Below are 17,861 nucleotides of genomic sequence, written 5' to 3' on the forward strand. Positions count from 1 at the left end.
GTAAGCGTTACATTTGACAGAGTAATCTGAATGCTAAAGGGTTAAGCAAATATTAACCTTTCGTCCGTGTGTCACATACAAAACGCAGAACACATTTCCCTGGTGTCCATGCATCAAATGATACACATACACAATTTTTTTTTTCAGCCAGAGTTACACAGGCCTTATAAAACGAAAGCTTTATATTACTCAGAATGTATGAAATGGGGGGGGGGGGGGAGCTAACTACCAGTCTGAAAACAAGCATGGACATTTAGGACATACTTATGAAAATATTTTGGACAGGGAGAGAGTTGAAAAACATGACTTCACTCCAAACTACACCATTTCCTCCAATGGAATTAGACACAAACCAGCAATGGTCTTAGAAATAGCAATCAAATTTCCGTCAAATCATAACCTACAGACTTAAGTAAAGTTACTTTTTATATTGAAGTCTTAGATGTACTGTGTCTGAAATAAAAACCATCACCACAAGAATCATAGATACACAATATCAGAACACATCTTTACAGTATGTGCATGTCCAAAGCATATCTCACTCTCATTATATATATATATATATATATATATATATATATATATATATATATATATTATATATCGCTTGACTGGCCTCCGTGCGGGTGGCACGTAAAAGCACCCACTACACTCTCTGAGTGGTTGGCGTTAGGAAGGGCATCCAGCTGTAGAAACTCTGCCAAATCAGATTGGAGCCTGGTGTAGCCATCTGGTTTCACCAGTCCTCAGCCAAATCGTCCAACCGATGCTAGCATGGAAAGCGGATGTTAAACGATGATGATTATATATAGATATATATATATATATATACACACACATACATACACACACACACTTGCAATCAATGTTTCAATGAACGTTTGTAATTCTGTGCATGCACTTACATGCACTCGATAACTGCCACAGAGTGAATGTACACACACTGATGCCTCTGTATAAACGATCCTACTATAAACATATATTCGATAACATAATTGCCCTTTGTAGTTGCTAATTATATATGCACACATCATGAGAAATATGTATGTGCATGCAATCAAAGCAACGGCGATAATAATTTCTCCACATATGTACACATGAGAATAAAAGTCTTCATCTATATACACCTAAGATGTAGCAGTCGTGCATTTCTCATATACATAAATAGATATATGTATATAGTTGCACACACACACACACACACGTACGTCTATACAAACACACACACACACGTACGTCTATACAAACACACACACACACACGTACGTCTATACAAACACACACACACACACGTACGTCTATACAAACACACACACACACACGTACGTCTATACAAACACACACACACACACGTACGTCTATACAAACACACACACACACACACACACGTACGTCTATACAAACACACACACACACACGTACGTCTATACAAACACACACACACACACGTACGTCTATACAAACACACACACACACACGTACGTCTATACAAACACACACACACACACGTACGTCTATACAAACACACACACACACACGTACGTCTATACAAACACACACACACACACACACACGTACGTCTATACAAACACACACACACACACACACGTACGTCTATACAAACACACACACACACACGTACGTCTATACAAACACACACACACACACGTACGTCTATACAAACACACACACACACACGTACGTCTATACACACACACACACACACACACACGTACGTCTATACACACACACACACACACACACACGTACGTCTATACACACACACACACACACGTACGTCTATACACACACACACACACACGTACGTCTATACACACACACACACACACACACGTCTATACACACACACACACACGTACACACACACACGTCTATACATACACACACGTCTATACATACACACACACACACACACGTCTATACACACACACATACACACGTCTATACATACACACACGTCTATACACACACACACACACACGTCTATACATACACACACACACGTCTATACATACACACACACACACACGTCTATACATACACACACACACACGTCTATACATACACACACACACTGTCTATACATACACACACACACAGTCTATACATACACACACACACGTCTATACATACACACACACACGTCTATACACACACACACACACACGTCTATACACACACACACGTCTATACACACACACACGTATATATACACACACACGTATATACACACACACACGTATATACACACACACACGTATATACACACACACACGTATATACACACACACACACGTATATACACACACACACGTATATATACACACACACGTATATATACACACACACGTATATATACACACACACACGTATATATACACACACACACGTATATATACACACACACACGTATATATACACACACACACGTATATATACACACACACACGTATATATACACACACACACGTATATATACACACACACGTGTATATATACACACACACACGTATATATACACACACACACGTATATATACACACACACACGTATATATACACACACACACGTATATATACACACACACACGTATATATACACACACACACACGTATATATACACACACACACGTACATATACACACACACACGTACATATACACACACACACACACGTATATATACACACACACACACGTATATATACACACACACACACGTACATATACACACACACACACGTATATATACACACACACACGTATATATACACACACACACACGTATATATACACACACACACACGTATATATACACACACACACGTATATATATACACACACACACACACGTATATATACACACACACGTATATATACACACACACACACACACACACACACGTATATATACACACACACACACACACACGTATATATATACACACACACACGTATATACACACACACACACACACGCGTATATACACACACACACACACACGTATATACATACACACACACACTCCTTGTGCAAGCCAGAAATATGCCCCAGAACACAAGGCCAACACAAAATGGAACAAGATTCCAAGGGAGAGGAAGATCCTCATGAGACAGACGAAGATTGCAAATCACTTCAACTAACATTCCAAAAGTAGGGAAATTGCTCTCTCTCCCTTACATAGGAATGTTGCAGGTTTTTTTCAGACAAAGATGCTTGGGTTACAAAAGACACCAAGTCAAACTCAAAGGCCTGCTTTCATTATGGCAAAGAAACAGCCTCGGTACACTGCAAAATAGGACCCCTCTTCCAGAAGGATAGCTCCCTCACAGATAACCCAACCAGGATCAGTGATGGTCCTTCAAAGCTATAAAAAAAACCTCAGACCATTGATATCTATAGCACTGATCAAGGAGGATGCCAGTTAAACACCAAGTACCAGTATTCCAAGAACATTATTTCCCAGAATTAAAATGAAGCATGGTATTTTATTAAAGCCCTATCCAAAGGGGCAACTAAACACCTTTAGCCAATGTGACCATATCATTTGTGCACCTTAATGACCCTTTTAGCCTTAAAATAAGCTATGTCAGAAGAGTGGTAAGTTCATTCATTTAGCTTAGTTCTAAATCCAACAGTTCCAATGTAAACAGAGAGGGCTACTCCTGTACTTGGTCTACCCTTTACAAAACCCATCATAATTATCATGGCCATCATTGACTACTAGCAAAAACTTTGAGAATATAGCCTCGAAATGAGGTCTCCAGTCAGAGTCCCTAAAGACAGTACAGTTTACAGTATTGTTCCTAAAAGTTGTGTGCCAATATAGATGCATTTGCTTTCTTTGGATCACACAAGAGAAAGAGGATGAAAAGAGAACCAGAGAAAACCTGTGTAGACAACAGGTAGCCTTGCATATTATATAATCAAAGACTATTACACCCTAGCAAAGAGATTCTAAGACATGGCTACATGGTTTCACTAACCGGGATACCTTAATTGTTTCAGACAGTTATAATTTTAATCTTTCTCCAGATGATCCCCACTGTTCTAATAATCAGCTAAGTAGCTGCTAAAAATAGAAAAAAAATTCAATTTCTACTACCAAAATATAATGCCACTAAAATACTAAACATATAGAAAAGAATCTCAAACCAAGCAATGATAAAGTCTATTTTTACTGCTAACAATCTACATGTCAGCTCATTCTCGCGAGCATGCAGATCTAACTGGTTCTCCTTCCCAGAGAGAAATGGTTAAGATTCAAGTGATTGCATAACAAGTTAAGCAGATTTAAAAAAAATTGGGAAAATGCAAGACATTTGTTTTTTTTGTTTTTTTTTTTTTCAAGATTTACTAACATCATTATTATTATTTTTACCTTGTATCATTTATTTATTTTATTAATGCAATTAAGACAACTAGCAAGAATTAGAAAAAAAATTAATTTTTTTTTTTTAATCAGTTTCTCCATATTTTGATATCAGATTGGAAGCTGGAGAGGTGAAATCACGTGATAGGTTGGATCAATAACCAGGTTTCAGAAAGGTGAAGACCACCAAAAGGTCAAATAATAATAAAGTGAAGCAATACATTCTATACCCAGTCTGTGTGTGTGTTTCTCTACTTACCCTATGTCTTTAGCTGTCAAAGACAACTGATGCATTGTAAGGCCAAAGGGTATATGTGTCTAACCCACACACGCACATGCAAATACGTCTGATTGGTGTTCCTCGATAGTGTTTGTCTCTTATATAAAATCCAATTTTACAAAGTCTTCTAGTGCTTTCTTTCATTTCAAATAATTTTCCTTTTCATTTCACAAAATACATTAACTTTTCACTCTCCCTCTCACCTGTTCATATATATATATATATATAGTTAGCATGCCACCAGAGTTTCATAAGGTGGCAACAACTGCAGCTCTCATAATAGAATGTATCCAAGGCATTCTGTAAAGGAAGTGCAGGATGAGTAATGAAAACACTGGGTGGAGAAGACTCTTCAACGTTGTTAATGACATGACAATCTTTCTTGTGCTGGTGCCCAATGATCAACATTAGGAAGGACATCCAGTTATAGAAACCATCCAAGTTAAGAATGAAAGATATGACAGTCAGCATGGAAAACAGACATAAAATGTTACAGTTCAGGCCCAGTTCAAAACTCTGATCAAAGTCATTCCATCCATGGTCCATTCCATCTGCTTACTAGTGTAGAAGAACTTGGTTTACCCAATGCATCGTTCTTATATGATGGCATAGTTTCTACAGCTGGATACCCTTCTTAACACCAACTACTTTACAGAGCATGCTGGGCGCCTTTTACATGCCACCGGCACGGGTGCGTTAACACAGTACTAGCAAGTGTGCTTTTTAATGGCACCAGCACCTGAAAGAAGCCGGTATGGGTGGAAGAGCAATTTTACTTAACTTGACAGTTCTTACCAAGTACAGCAAATCCGCCACATCGGCCTAATATATTATATTAGCTGATATTGCAAGTTACTCATCAACAGAACATACTAACAACCAGTAGCAAATTGTTCACGCGTCACCCCATTACTTTAGGGAAGACAGATAGGATCAAGAATATTTCTTTATTTCTGAGAGTGAGAGACGGAGAGAAAGAGACATACAAAAACAAATATACACAAGAAAATTAGCTGTGTTAAATGAAAGAAATTTTCTGGAGACACTAGTATTATCCTAAGATGTAATTAACGAATATGTTTTTCACAGCCCAATAATTAGCGCCACCATCACCATACTCTCGTTGGATAATTATTAATCTTATGTTATATGAAATGTTTCTTGTTATTTTGTTATAAAATTTAGATAACACCTCCAGGTCAATATCAAGAATGCATGGTTGTATAGGTAAAAAGCCCACTTAGCAACTATATGTTTTCGGGTTCAATCCCATTGTGGCATCTTCAGCTGTAGCTACAAGTTAACGAAAGCCATGAATTTAATAGACATAGTTCATGGAATCTTACTCCATGTGCATGTGTGTGTGTGTGTGTGTGTGTGTGTGTGTGTGTGTGTGTGTGTGTGTGTGTAAACAAATACTTTTTTACTTGTTTCAGTCATTAGACTGCAGCGATGCTGGGGCACAGCCTTGCTCCATAATGCTTGTTCCACCCGAGTTGCCCAGCACTCCCTTTTTACTTTCACCGTGATAGATGCACTGAAGCAGTGACTGGCATACTGTAACCCATCAATGTTATTGTCCACAAAATGCAAAATGAATTAAACATGAATCGCAAAAGCACTGGGAAAAGAGCTTTTTAAACTACTACCTTCCTTAACTTCAACAGAAGTGGCACATTGAATAAAATAATGGGACGTAGCTACATTATATCTGAAGGAAAACAGGAAAGGAAATGATATGAAAATGCTTGGTTCATAAGTCTGTTCAAAGTTGACCATAGCAAAATTTGAACTCAGAATGTAGAAACAGAAGAAATACTAAAACACAACACTTCAGAAGCTCTAGTGAATTTCTCACTGCCTTCAATATCCACATCAAATTTTGGAATGAAGTATGTATATAGGTTAAGGAGGGGGGGGGGGAGTCAATTAAAGCTATCAATCCACTACCTTTAACTTCTAATTTAGGAACAAGGCCAGCAATTTCCAAGGAGAGAGTTTGGCAATTACAATGATTGCAGCATTTAATTGCTGCATCATTTTATCAACTCTGGAAGGATGAAAGGCACAGCTAACCTCAGTGGAATTAAAGCTCAACATAAAGAGCTGACAACAAATACTGTAAAGTAATTTATCCAACACTAACAATTCAGCCAATAATAATAATAATAATAATAATAATAATAATAATAATAATAACATAGATAATAATAAAATTAATTCCAACTTACTTCAAAACGTTCAAAAGTCCTGTTGAAGGTGTCCATGTACTGATGCAGGATCAAATCAGTACCTGTTTCAATTTGATCCTCAGACAATGAGTCACTGCACTGCAGAAAGAGAGAAAGAGACGATAAGAACAGAAACAATGATTTCAAACTTTGACGCAAGGTTGGCAAGTTCTGGATGCGGGGGACAGTTGATTACATCAGCCCCAGTGTTCAACTGATATCTATTTCATTGAACCCATAAAGATGAAAGGCAAAGTTGACCTTGACTAAATTTGAGTTTAGAACATGAAGACGGATGAAATGCCACGAAGCATTCTGCCCAGTGTGCTAATGATTCTGCCAGCGTTGCTGCTTTGACAAGAATAGATATGATAATTAGATTTATTCTTTTACTTGTTTCAGCCTTTGACTGTGACCAGGCTGGAGCAACGCCTTTAGTCGAGTAAATCAATCCCTAGTACTTATTCTATCAGTCATTTTTGCCAAACCGCCAAGTTATGAGGATGTAAGCACACGAACATCGGTTGTCAAGCGATGGTGGGGGAGACAAACACAAACATTTGATATATATATATATATATATATATTTATTTATTTATACATACACACACAACGTGCTTCTTTCAGTTTCTGTCTACCAAATTCACTCACAGGGCTTTGGTCGGCCAGACACTATAGTAGAAGACATTTGTCCAAAGTGTCATGCAGTGGGACTGAACCCGGAACCATGTGGTTGGGAAGCAAGCTTCTTACCACACAGCCACTCCTGTTCTTTTGTTTAGGCAAACATATGACAGATGTAGGAATTAGATTGACCTCTAAGGATGTCAGGCAGTTGCTTCAATTCAATGGATGAAAGGCAAAGAAGTATAACCTGAAGGAATTTGAACTTAATAGTTTCTGGTAAAATGCCACACTGGAATTGAATCCAGAACTTTACAGTTACGAAGTGAACTTCAAGCTATACTGCATTCTCTAATAATCCTTCCTACTCTAGACACAATGCCTGAAATTTTGGTGAGAGGGACTAGTTGACTGCATCAGCACCAGTGCAAAACTGGTGTTTATTTTATCGGCCCCTGAAGAATTAGAAGGCAAAGTCAACCTCGGTGGCATTTGAGCACAGGATATAAAACCAAAAGAAATGCTACTAAGCATTTTATCCAGTTTACTAATAATTCTGCCAGCTTGCTGAATTTTGCATTCTCTAATACTAATCCTTTCTACTAGAAGCATAAGTCCTGAAATTTTGGTGAAGGAGAGCTAATCAATTACACTGACCCAAGTACTTAACCACTTATTTTATCAACTCCGAAAAGCTGAAGGCAAAAATCAACCTTGATGGAAAGGGGTGGGAAAATGCTGCAAAGCATTTGGTCTGGTGTGCTAACAATTCTGCCAACTCACCATCTGATATTCCCAAATAATAGTTTAATTTAGACACACAACCAGCAATTCTGAGGAGAGGGAGAATCAATACTATCTACCCTTGGGCTACTGATATTATATTTTATTGACTCCAAAAGGCAAAAGCTGACCACAGTGCAATGTGAACTCAGAACATAAAAGCATCAGCATAAATACTACAATGCATTTTTACTGATGTTCTAATGATTCTGCCAATCTTAATTTCTAATCATAATGGTTATAGTCAAAAAGTATTAATTTCTATTCGTGGAACAAGTAGAAAATTTTTTAGGAACCAAGACAAAAATAGATAGAATCAACTCACAGTATATTAAAAGTATTTAATATCGACAATAGAAGCATGAGAAATAAACCTAATATCAATAGAATTTGAATGCAAGCATAACACAGGTGGAGGATCAGCAATTAGGTCATAGATGTCTGACAGAAGACCATTTTCATTTTATTTAGTTTCAGCGCATGAGCTGTGGCCATGCTGGGCACTGCCACTTGGTATTGCTACACAATTTTACTTCACGAATTGATATTTGGTGCATGAGAGAGTTTGATGCAGCTGCCCTCATCTGCACCTCCTGTCACGAAGTTGGCTCATCTGGGACACCTGACAGGAAGAGGTCCAGCCTCATCTTGAAGACACCTATATTCACCTCATGCAGGTCTCTCAGGTCCTTCGGGAGGATATTGAAGAGCTGATAACCATGATAACTAATATTTTTTTCATCTGAAAAATTTCTACTTTTACTAACGAAAATTTCTCCTATTTACTTTAATATACAGGTCAGGTACAGGGGCATGCTTCATTGTGACATCCACCATTTTTCCGTATCTGCTCAGGTCCCCCAGGAAACCCTAGAAGCAGTGTTGCAGTCAGTTCCCATCTTGGTGATATACTTCATCTGCCATGATCACAAAGTATATGGCCAACCAACAAGCCATCGTCCTAGCTGCAGCATCCAACTTGAAAAATCAAGTAACACTAACAAACAGTATGAGCAGATGTTCGTGAATCATACAGGTAACAGGAAACATACCAGTTTGAGTATAACTGTTGGTTAGATACAAAATTTGACCAATGGTACCAAAGCATCCTAGAACTGAAGGAGTCAAAAGGTAAAAGCAATCTCTGGCCTACAGATAATTATCCAAGGAAAAGTATGGTAAAAGCAGTCCATGGTCTACAGATAATTCCCCCTTAACCACCCAGTTTTAACAGCGGTGTAAAGAAGTTTTTAGAGCAGAGATTTGGTCAAATGCATGATTGATAGAATGGGTCTTATACTCAAAAACAAGAAAAAACTTTGCAAGAGGCTGACAATTTCTGCCTACCAACTTCTGCTCTCGTGGCTTTGACTAACTCAAAGATATGAGAAGACTGGCATACAGCCAATAGGAGATTAAACTGGAAACTACATAGATGCAAACTTTCTAAACACAGAGCTACAAACTTAACCCTTTAGCATTCACATTCTTTCAAAAATAGTTCTTATTTATTAATGTTTTGAATTAATCATACATTAATTCATTGCTTTGAGATTTTAATGATGTGGTTGTTTATTTGTAGAGTGACATTGGAGGGTAGGTGTGAGAGATCAGATCTGTCCTGTCTGAATGTAAAACAGGTAGAACATTTTTGCCGGATATGGCAAATTTAAATGCTAAAAGGTTAAAGTAAGAAACGGCATACATTTTTTTTTCAAACTGAAGTCAGCAATGATTAGCTTGGGGAGATTAAGCAGAAACTGCTCACCAGCAGTTCACGGAGAGAACAAGCTGTAAACGGCCAACAGTAATCTCCCAAGTCACAAAACTGCAGCCAGCCTGCCAGCCGTGGTTTGTACCTGGGGGGGGGGGGGGGGGGAGAACAGACCTTGAACCAGTAGCAGTTTACTCAGAGACAAGCAGTCATTTGCTCAAATACACAACAATGTAAAAATCAGTAGTAAAATCTGAACTCAAACCCATAAAGTGAACAGTAAAATCACAACCTGATAAGCATTGTGATTTATAACACACACACCTTTACATTCTCCACTCTCCTCCTTCCGACACCAGGCTATGCTTCCTTATAGACAGTGTTCCCAGTTTTATCTATTTCGCTGACTACAGAATAAAGTTTTCCAAAAGCTACTGAACAGCAATATGGTATTTACTACACACATGCCAGCAGCAGCCAGATTAGGTGAAGACACCAATTCAATTAACTGCTTTTATTTATGGACCCCAAGAGTTACCAATAAATAAAATCAACTGGAATCAGCCAAGAAGAATTAATCACTCTCCAAGCTGTCCATTTACTTGTGGTCAATGTCCATTTTGTCACAAGCACTCTGCCAGTCTGCTACTACCATTTATTATGAGCACTGCTGTGTGATTAAGAAGTTCACTTTGCAACCACATGGTCCTGGGTTCAATCCCACTGCACAATACTTAGAGAAAGTGTTTATTGTAGTTTAGTGGCTCAACAATTCTTTGCAAATAGAATTTGATAGACACAAAATGATCAGAAGGCTATCATATGGTATGAGAGTGCAAAAGAGAGAGTGAGTGCACGAGAGATTGAGAGCGAGCGCACGAGAGAGAGAGAGAGCGAGCGCACGAGAGAGAGAGAGAGCGAGCGCACGAGAGAGAGAGAGAGCGAGCGCACGAGAGAGAGAGAGCGAGCGCACGAGAGAGAGAGAGCGAGCGCACGAGAGAGAGAGAGCGAGCGCACGAGAGAGAGAGAGCGAGCGCACGAGAGAGAGAGAGCGAGCGCACGAGAGAGAGAGAGCGAGCGCACGAGAGAGAGAGAGCGAGCGCACGAGAGAGAGAGCGAGCGCACGAGAGAGAGAGCGAGCGCACAAGAGAGAGAGAGCGAGCGCACAAGAGAGAGAGAGCGAGCGCACGAGAGAGAGAGCGAGCGCACAAGAGAGAGAGAGCGAGCGCACAAGAGAGAGAGAGCGAGCGCACAAGAGAGAGAGAGCGAGCGCACAAGAGAGAGAGAGCGAGCGCACAAGAGAGAGAGAGCGAGCGCACAAGAGAGAGAGAGCGAGCGCACAAGAGAGAGAGAGCGAGCGCACAAGAGAGAGAGAGCGAGTGCACAAGAGAGAGAGAGTGAGTGCACAAGAGAGAGAGAGCGAGTGCACAAGAGAGAGAGAGAGAGAGCGAGTGCACGCAAGAGATAGAGAGAAAGAGTGAGAGCGAGTGCACAAGAGAGAGAGAGAGAGAGTAAGCATGCAAGAAGGAGAGAGAGCACGCAAGAGAGAGTGAGAGAGACAGAGCGCAAGAGAGAGTGAGAGAGACAGAGCGCAAGAGAGAGAGAGGGACAGAGCGCAAGAGAGAGAGAGAGGGACAGAGCGCAAGAGAGAGAGAGAGACAGAGCACAAGAGAGACCACATAATTGCTTTAGACTAGACATCAAATACTAGTGTAGTAACGCCTGCGCATGCGTAGAATTAATAAAGCAAGCGTTTCCCACTCAATTCATTCTCTTTCTCGCTGGCCAGCGATTGAGCATGGACATGTGTTTAAAGCTGTCTCTACATCTTTCGGTCTTATACTCGACAGCTCGTTATTCTCACCTCTAAAGATGTATAACTAAAAGATTTGTATGTTTATCACCTAAATAAATGTTGTTTGAGTTGTTTAGTCTGGAGTTCAGCGTTCCGTCTATTTCTCTAATTTTATAGTAGAAAGTCAGGTATACAATCTAAAGATGTATAACCCACTTTCTACTAAACTAGTAACAAGATTTACTTTTATTACCAGTAGGATCCATGGAATTGACACACACACACACACACACACACACACACACAGATAGATATCATCTATATATAATCAGGGTGGCATGAGTTCGACAGTTTGACTAGAACTGGTAAGCCAGAGAGCTGCACCAGGTTGCAGTCTAATTTGGAATGGTTTCTATGGTTGGACGCCCTTCCTCACATCAACCACTCCAAGTGTGTAATGGCTGCTTTTTACAGGCCACTGACAACAGTCACAACTACGACTTCACTTGGCTTGGCGAGACTTCTCAAGCACAGCATATCACCAAATGTCTTGGTTACCTGTAATCATTTAAGTTTATAGGAGTTCATAACACTGCTTCATTAAGGCAAAAAATTTCACTGTAGACGACATTCTTTTATAATTTTTTGCTCATCATTTTATCTTCCCCCATCACCACCACTGCCTCTCTTTAACTGCTGTCATCTCACCAAACACTTGTTACTTCTCTCTGCCTTGCTATGCTATTTTACTGTTGGTCTGATGCATTACAACAGACAAGAATAATATTAATCAAGGTCAAAACGAAGTTATTTGCCTTTGAAAGAGTAACACTGAAACAGATCATTTTTGAATCAAATAACCTTATAATTCTGCTTGTTCCTCCATTATCTAGCCCGTCGATAATGCTTCCATGTGATTAGTTGAAGGGGGCAGGGGGGGGAGAGGGGAGAGTAGGGGAGATGAGAGAGGGGAGGGAGGGACAGGGGAGGTAAGCCAATCTGATTTGGCAAGGTTTCTATCGCTGGATGCCTTTCCTAAAACCAACCACTCCAAGAATATAGTGGGTGCTTTTTACATGCCACCAGCGCAGATGCCATTGACCTGACACCAGCATCAGCCACAACTACAGTCTCACTTGGTTTGACAGGTCAACACAAGCACAGTATAAAGGTCTTGGTCACCTGTCATTGCCTCCATGAGGCCTAACGCTGAAATGGTGCATGAGGCTCAATGCTCATACATATTTGGAGTTTGAGAAACATGGAAAAGAAAAATGGGTTGAAAATAGATCTTGGAAACGAGTTCTGTATGTCCTTAAGAAACAAAGAGAATGAAGAATTTGGGAAGGAGAGCAAACACAGAACTCATAATTGAGAAAGGACAGGAGGAACAAAATGAAAAGTGCTTTGACAGACATGGTAAAAAATGGTGGTTTGGGAGAGAGGGTTACATCAGCTAACAAAGCAGGAATGTTTCAGATAATCTGAAAGAGTAAATAGGAAATACTTACCTTCTCAGTGAGGTAGGTTTCTACTGCTTTCATACATTCCATGATGTAGTCATTCACGGCGTTGTACACTGTTAGAGAAACAGAAAAAGTAAATGAACAGAGGCATGGCTTTGTAGGTAGAAACACACTTTGTAACTGTGGTTTAAGGACGTTAACCCCTCCATGTGAAACCATGGGCAAATGCTTTCTACCATAGCTTCAGATTAACAATAATGAAGTCTGCCTTGCAACTATATGGTTCTGAAATTTAAATTTAAACCTCCAAACAGAACTGTGGGCAGGTATTACAACCACAGCTGCAGGTTGATGGAAACTATGTGAAGCCCATCAAAGAAAGTAATCTTACTCTTAGGTGGTAGCCTCTATTTGCTACTCAGTTTAGATTCACTAGACACCATGTGACCAAGAGACTAAGGTATTCGGTTTGTAACTCTATGGTCGCAAGTTTGATACCTGGCAGTGTGCTGTTCTCTTGAGCAAAGCACTTTATTTCTCATTGTACCAGTTCACTGAGCTGGCAAAAAGGAAGTTGTACCTGTAATTCAAAGGGCCAGTCTTGTCACATCCTGCCTCATGCTGAATATCCCTAACAATTACATTAAGGATACACGTGTCTGAAGTGCGCAGCCACTTGCACACTAATTTCATGAGCAGGCTGTTTTGTTGATCAAATTAACTGGAACACTCACCAACATAACCAATGGAATGCCAGGCTTTAGCATTGCTACCTAAATGTCTTCAGCAGAGTCCACTTTGTTGCAAGTATCCAGACCAAGACTCTGCAGCCCTGGAAAGAGACAAGCCTTTCAACCTCTAAGCTGTCACGTTTATTTCTGCTTGTATGTAGAAATAAGTTTTCAAAAACACAGGATATCAAAATGTCACTAATTCTAGCTTCCACTAACCTTCTCATCAATAATAAATCTAGCAAGACTGTTGGGAGGCGAGAAATTACATTTTTGTTACAAATACAGATGCTAAATTTAAAGCCTTCAAAAAGAGAAAAAGAAACAGAGAAAGGGCAAAATAGTATAGAATTTTATATACAGAGCCAAAAGTTTGGAACATTTTTTCAAGAATTAAAATAGCTATGCCCACGTACAATTCGATTCAAATATATACAACGTAAAGATAAACTTACCTAATAACTGATCCAATTGCTCAATTCTAATTTTCTGACCTATGTTCCAAACTTTTGGCCATGACTGTAAGGCTTAGGCCCTAACGTGAACCCTTTTCTGTTCTTCAATTAATAGGAGCCACAATAGGAGTCATAGCCTTACAAGTTGAGGTAACTGTCACATAGCTTGTGACATAATAAAAAAAGTTGAATTATGCAGTAAAGTGGTAGGTGTTACGAAGGAAATACAGCCATAGAAAACATACCAAAGTAGACCCTGAGTCATGCTGCAGTCCTCCGATTCGCCAGACCCTGTTAAATCAGCCCACCAGTATTAGCATATAAGCAAATAATGCTATCAGTTATAGGTTTCCAATTAAGCAATTGCTAATTCATTGCATTTACAACAGAGAATGACAAAGGAGAAGCTTATAATTCAGGGCAAAACAATTACCACAAAGGCTATTGAACAGTAGTTTTGGGTGTTTCACCAATATTTACATCCGCTGCTGATGTATCTTTTACTGGTTTCAGTCATTAGACTGCAGCCATGTTGGGGCATAGCCTCGAAGAATTTTTAATCGAATGGATCAACCCCAGTACTTAATTATTTTTATTTCTTTACTGCCCACAAGGGGCTACAGTATTTAATAATTATTTTAAGCCTAGTACTTATGGTATAAGTTTCTTTTGCTGGACTGCTAAGTTATGGGGACGTAAACACACCAACAGAGGTTGTGAAGGGGGGTGGGGGGACAAACAGACTCAAACACGCACAATAGGCATCTTTCAGTTTCTTTTTACCAAATCCACTCTCAAGGAACATATTAGCAAAATGCAGTCTTCTGAAAGAACTATGAAGGAAGTAGTCAGAGTAAGGATTGACATGGACTGTAACAAGTCATGGTTTTCCATGGGGACAAAAAAAAAAGCATCAACAAAATCTATCACCTTGGTTATTGTTTCATCCAGAGTCTGTGCTCGAAGAAACTTGCAAGATCCCAAGGTGCAACACTTGGGAATGAGCTGAGAGCAATGTGGTGACCAAACAAATTTCCTGCAGACAACCAAATGAGAGGTAAAAAGTAGGGAAAAAGAATAGCAAAATGGTAACTTAAAGCTTCAGCTTCTCTCTCTCTTTCTATGATACACAAAAAAACACAAGACGGAAAGCAAGAGTAAAGTTAGTAGGAACATGCAATAAACAGCAAAAACAAAAGATTAAAAATAAACACACGAGTATCTAGTCTTGTCTCTTATTGTAAACTCACCTCCATTACAGAATGACTTTGGTGTGAATCCAAAAAACTGGGTGGCATACTCTTCCACTTTCATGTTTTCAAGATCAGCTTCAGCCATCTTGGTACCTTATTGAAATGAGGACTAAAAGAAAAAGAAAAACGAGGATGAATTTCATTGTCTGTCTGTGTCCCTGTCTGTGCATCAAATTTACATTCCTCCCACTCTCTCTCCCTCCTTTCTGACTTTTTATCCATCCTTCTCGTCACCAGTCCTACAAGACATTTTCATTTACACCACCACATATTTGTCTGTCTCGCGGCCACACAGCTTCTTTCATTGCATATACCGTATTTGTTTCTGTCATTGTCCTGTACATTCGTTAGCTATTCCCAGTGGCTTTTGGCCACTAGCACCACCAAAAGTGAACAATACCAACATTGAATGTGTGAAATTGTAATGATCTTTCAGACGTTGACTGATGAGGAATAAGCTGCGAATTTTCTGTACCCATATATATATTATTTAATCGAACACCACACATCCATTTCCAAGTAAGTATATATACACACACACACACATATGTATGTATATATATATATATATATATATATATATATATATGCATACACGAAACTTAGACAACTGAAGTAAAGTTCAGTTTGGATAACACTTTGCAACCCATCATTACTGCCATAGATAATGTTTCTATTACAATTTCAACAAAGGCAAGATGGAAATCCAGCCACCCCATCAATTCCCTTCTGGCAGAAACAAAGTTCTTAAGTCTGTTCCAGTTCTTTGGTGCTCAGATACTTGCAAGGTCAACTTCAATTTTTTGTCCTCCTTAGGCTCATAGCATAAAGTACTAGTTGAGGTTGGTAAGTTGGCAGAATTGTTAGAACATCGGGCACAATGATTGGCAATATTTGGTATTTATTTTGGCTACTTCCATTCTGCACATTCAGGGCAAGGATGACAGATTTATCTGTGTGCATGGTATTGTCGTGACCATGTTAAGTCTCCTGTTGTCCCCATGATCATGGAAGCTGAAGGGGTCCGGTCATCAACCTGATGGCATATATTCATGCCTTATACTACTAATCTTTAATTTATATTCAACAATAGATTAACATTACACTTGATTACCTAGCTTGTTCCATTTCTTTCTTTTCTAATAACTATAAGGAACAAATTGTTATCATTTCTAAGTTGTATACAATTCCACCAACCACCACAAAGAATTTCGTATATAATAAAGATTGTATCTAGACGATTCTATAAGGTTTGCCTGCCTGCTTTAGAGAAACTTGTAAAGCTTTTGACAGAATTTATTTATATGACTCTGAACTAAGAGAAGAATTCAATTTACTCTTTATTTATGGACAACGCCAAGTGTGTGCACTAATCATCAATGCCATAAATAAAATGTACTGGAATCTGCTATGAAGAATCAATCACTTCTGCGTGGGCAGTTGAGTTGGTGCAGAAGAGTGCACAACAATTTGTTCTTGCCTGTAGTCAATTTTAAATTCTTTGGTTCTGTTTCAGTACCTGTTCAGGTTAACTTCATTCATTTGTTCCTTTTGAGAGAGAGAGAGAGAGAGAGAGAGAGACAGAGAGGGGTGGGAGGGAGTGTAAACTGCATTAATTTATTTTTGTGGTGCAGGACATAAACATTACAAGCGTATATTTAATATCAGCTTTAATAAGACAAGCTTGCAGGATCGTTACGGGGCTGAGCAAAATGCTTCTTAGCATTTCTTTCAACTTTACATTCTAAGTTTAAATGCTGCTGGAGTCAACTTTGTGTTTCATTATTTCAGGGTCGATAAAAATAAGAAAATGTTATCAACTTGCATCCTAACCAAAAATTGCTGGCCTTCTGCCGAAGGTTGAAACCAATGTGAACTTCGATATTAACAGTGGCATCAAAGTGGCAAACGGAATCATTTGCCTGGCAAAATGCTCCAGGGGCATCTCGTCAATTTTGACATTCAGAGTTCAAATTCAACTGAAGATGATTTTGCCTTTCATCTTTTCTGTGTCAATAAAATAAGACCCAGTAAAGCACTGGCGGGTCTATGTAATCGACTAGCTGCCTCCCGTAAAATTTCAGGTCTTGTATCTATAGTAGAAAGAAATATTGATAGTGGTATCAGCAAAAATGT

At 39.1% G+C, this 17,861-nt stretch overlaps 1 protein-coding gene across 2 annotated transcripts in view; it reads right to left on the reverse strand.

The window, feature by feature from the left end:
* The window catches only part of LOC106874440 (protein MIS12 homolog), an 81,395-nt gene that overhangs the window by 38,143 nt on the left and 25,391 nt on the right, over positions 1-17,861 (reverse strand). For both annotated transcript variants that reach the window (XM_089357538.1, XM_089357537.1), the window contains exons 2-4: positions 15,723-15,834; positions 13,332-13,399; positions 6,905-7,003 (exon numbers count right to left, since the gene is read on the reverse strand). In XM_089357538.1, coding sequence (XP_089213664.1) covers positions 6,905-7,003; positions 13,332-13,399; positions 15,723-15,810 — 255 coding nt within the window. In that variant the 5' untranslated portion in view covers positions 15,811-15,834. The remainder of the gene's footprint in view (positions 1-6,904; positions 7,004-13,331; positions 13,400-15,722; positions 15,835-17,861) is intronic.

Source organism: Octopus bimaculoides, chromosome 9 (genome assembly GCF_046866305.1).
Source record: "Octopus bimaculoides isolate indiv1 chromosome 9, ASM4686630v1, whole genome shotgun sequence".
Classification (NCBI taxonomy): Eukaryota; Metazoa; Mollusca; class Cephalopoda; order Octopoda; family Octopodidae; genus Octopus; species Octopus bimaculoides.